Source organism: Poecilia reticulata, linkage group LG13, assembly GCF_000633615.1.
Source record: "Poecilia reticulata strain Guanapo linkage group LG13, Guppy_female_1.0+MT, whole genome shotgun sequence".
Classification (NCBI taxonomy): domain Eukaryota; kingdom Metazoa; phylum Chordata; class Actinopteri; order Cyprinodontiformes; family Poeciliidae; genus Poecilia; species Poecilia reticulata.
The window spans coordinates 5,007,152-5,009,380 of record NC_024343.1 but is presented as its reverse complement, the minus strand read 5'-3'; the positions used below and the strand labels follow the sequence as shown (position 1 = coordinate 5,009,380).

Here is a 2,229-nt window from a genome sequence, read left to right as displayed (position 1 = left end):
GGTAAATATGCAGATGCAGTGGAGGTGTTTGCCATCCTGGCCTCCAGTTTTGGCCTCTTGGTGGCGCTGTTTGGACCTAAATGTTACATAATTCTGCTGAGACCAGAAAGAAATACAAAGAAAGCTCTGATGGGGCGAAGCGCGATAGGAACTACTGAAAGGTAAAAGATGTTGGGGGAAGTGAACTGCTTCGAAGAAGTTTAATTCAACCGCAACATGAATGCTGTAAGATTAAAGAAGCTCGAATTCAATACAAAGCTTTTCACATAACTTAACTTTCTGAATATTCCACGCACAAAAAATGAGGAGCAAGCGAAACGATTGTGTAATTTTGTAATGGGACGGGATTAAAAGCTTTTGAGCTTCTTTGTTCAAATCTGTAACTTGGATCAACTCAGATTATTTACACAGTTTTTTCAACCTCTGGTGGCATTTAGCTACAGAACCTCCCCCCCATCTGATTTAATGTTTTAATTGCCCTATAAATTCTGCTTTATCAGAAAAAAACAGAAGACTCAGGGTAAGTGTAAAGATCTTACAGGGACAAATCAAGGAATGAGAAGCCATTGTTAAACAAATATTGTAGCTGGCCTAACATAAAAAAAACTAATTAAAGATAAATCAGCTAAATATGGGGGAGCTCTTCTTTAATTTCTGGCATTATTCATGTCTTAATGTGGACAAACCGGAGAAAGAAAATGTTTCTGCTACCTCATTAATCAAAAGTCTAATCATTCTGAAGTGAGTATTAATTTTCTTAACCATTAGCAAAATATTCTCTCTGTAATTATTAGGTGGCACATTATCTCCCTACCAGTAATTGTTGCAGTCAGGTCAGGCTTTATTTTCAGCTGAGAATTATTTTTCTGAGATTCATGCTTTAAAATAAAAGGATTTTATGTCTTTAGCTTTTCTTAAGTATCATCACAACATATAATTTACTGGTTCAACCCTTTGAAACATTCACCACAGGCTGTATATAAAATGTTTTGATACTTATTTTTAAAATCGAAATGTCTTAGGCTGATTATTTTATTTTTCATACAGCCACTTCCTGTCAGTAAACCTGTGAGCCTTTTCGCAATAGATATTCTGGTTGTTACTATCTGTGCCGCACAGTTCTGCAGCTGTTACCTAAAAGTTATGTAGTTTAAAATTTTTTCTATCTTTTATGTAATTAGCAAAAATAATTATTCAGCATTTTTTTCAACATGGTTTTGAATAAATGTAGAATTATAGACGTTGGGTGACAAAGACGACATGGCAAATATGTTGGCATGTTACCTGGAGGGCACTGTCTTCTTTTTCTCTCTGTTTTCATACCAAAATAAGTCCATGAATGTCTTAAATTGTCTGCGACTTTGTAAATAGATTCAAATCTGTATTTTTAAAAAGCATTAAACGTAGATGCTTGTTTTTCTTCATAAAAAGAAGTAAAAATATCACTCATTGCTCTGCTGATGCTCAAATGATCATGATCAAATTAGTCAGTATTTAGCAAATAAAAGGCCAGGAAAGCATATCAGCATAACAGGCCCTGCCCACTCGCCATCCTCTGCCCTGCTGGGCAGCGTAGTCAATAAAAACTGGAGAAAGCAGGGAAACATCACAACCAGGCTAAATCTAATGACTGTCATGCCAAAACTAAAGCGCCCAAGCCTGTTCTTTCTTCCACTGCTGCACTCTGGTGCTTTTTCCTCTGTGCCCTCCTCGTTGTTTCCCTCCTTCTGTCTGTTACAGGGACAGTTTCATCTAAACGGTATGCACAAGGCTGGGGATTTGATACTCGGTGGGCTGTTTCAGGTCCACTTCTTCTCCGTGTTTCCTGACCAGTCCTTCACCGCCGAGCCACAGCACCTGACGTGCCACAGGTAGGTGTGTCGGAGGCACATTTACAGAGAAACCAGGAAAGGTGCTGAAAGCAGAAAGACTGTGCTGAGTATGAGAAGCACAGTCGTTTGTGTGAGAAGTATTTGGCATAGTTATATCATTTAACTCTTATTTGTTTTCTTTGTGTTAGTTTTGATCTGTTGGGATTTAGACAGGCTCAGACCATGGCCTTTGCTATTGATGAAATCAACGGAAACTCTCAACTTTTGCCCAATGTCACTTTGGGCTACAGTTTGTATGACAACTGTCTCACTCTCGGAGTTGGATTTCGTGCAGCGCTGGCATTAATCAGCGGTCAAGAGGAGCATGTTGTGCTGAATGAGACGTGTGAAGGAGCCC

General features: G+C 38.8%; 1 protein-coding gene across 1 annotated transcript in view; it reads left to right on the top strand.

Moving 5' to 3' along the window:
* The window catches only part of LOC103474263 (extracellular calcium-sensing receptor-like), an 18,223-nt gene that overhangs the window by 4,992 nt on the left and 11,002 nt on the right, over positions 1-2,229 (top strand). Inside the window, exons 10-12 of the mRNA XM_008425103.2 lie at positions 1,048-1,060; positions 1,741-1,871; positions 2,021-2,150. Of these exons, the coding sequence (XP_008423325.2) occupies positions 1,048-1,060; positions 1,741-1,871; positions 2,021-2,150 (274 nt within the window). The remainder of the gene's footprint in view (positions 1-1,047; positions 1,061-1,740; positions 1,872-2,020; positions 2,151-2,229) is intronic.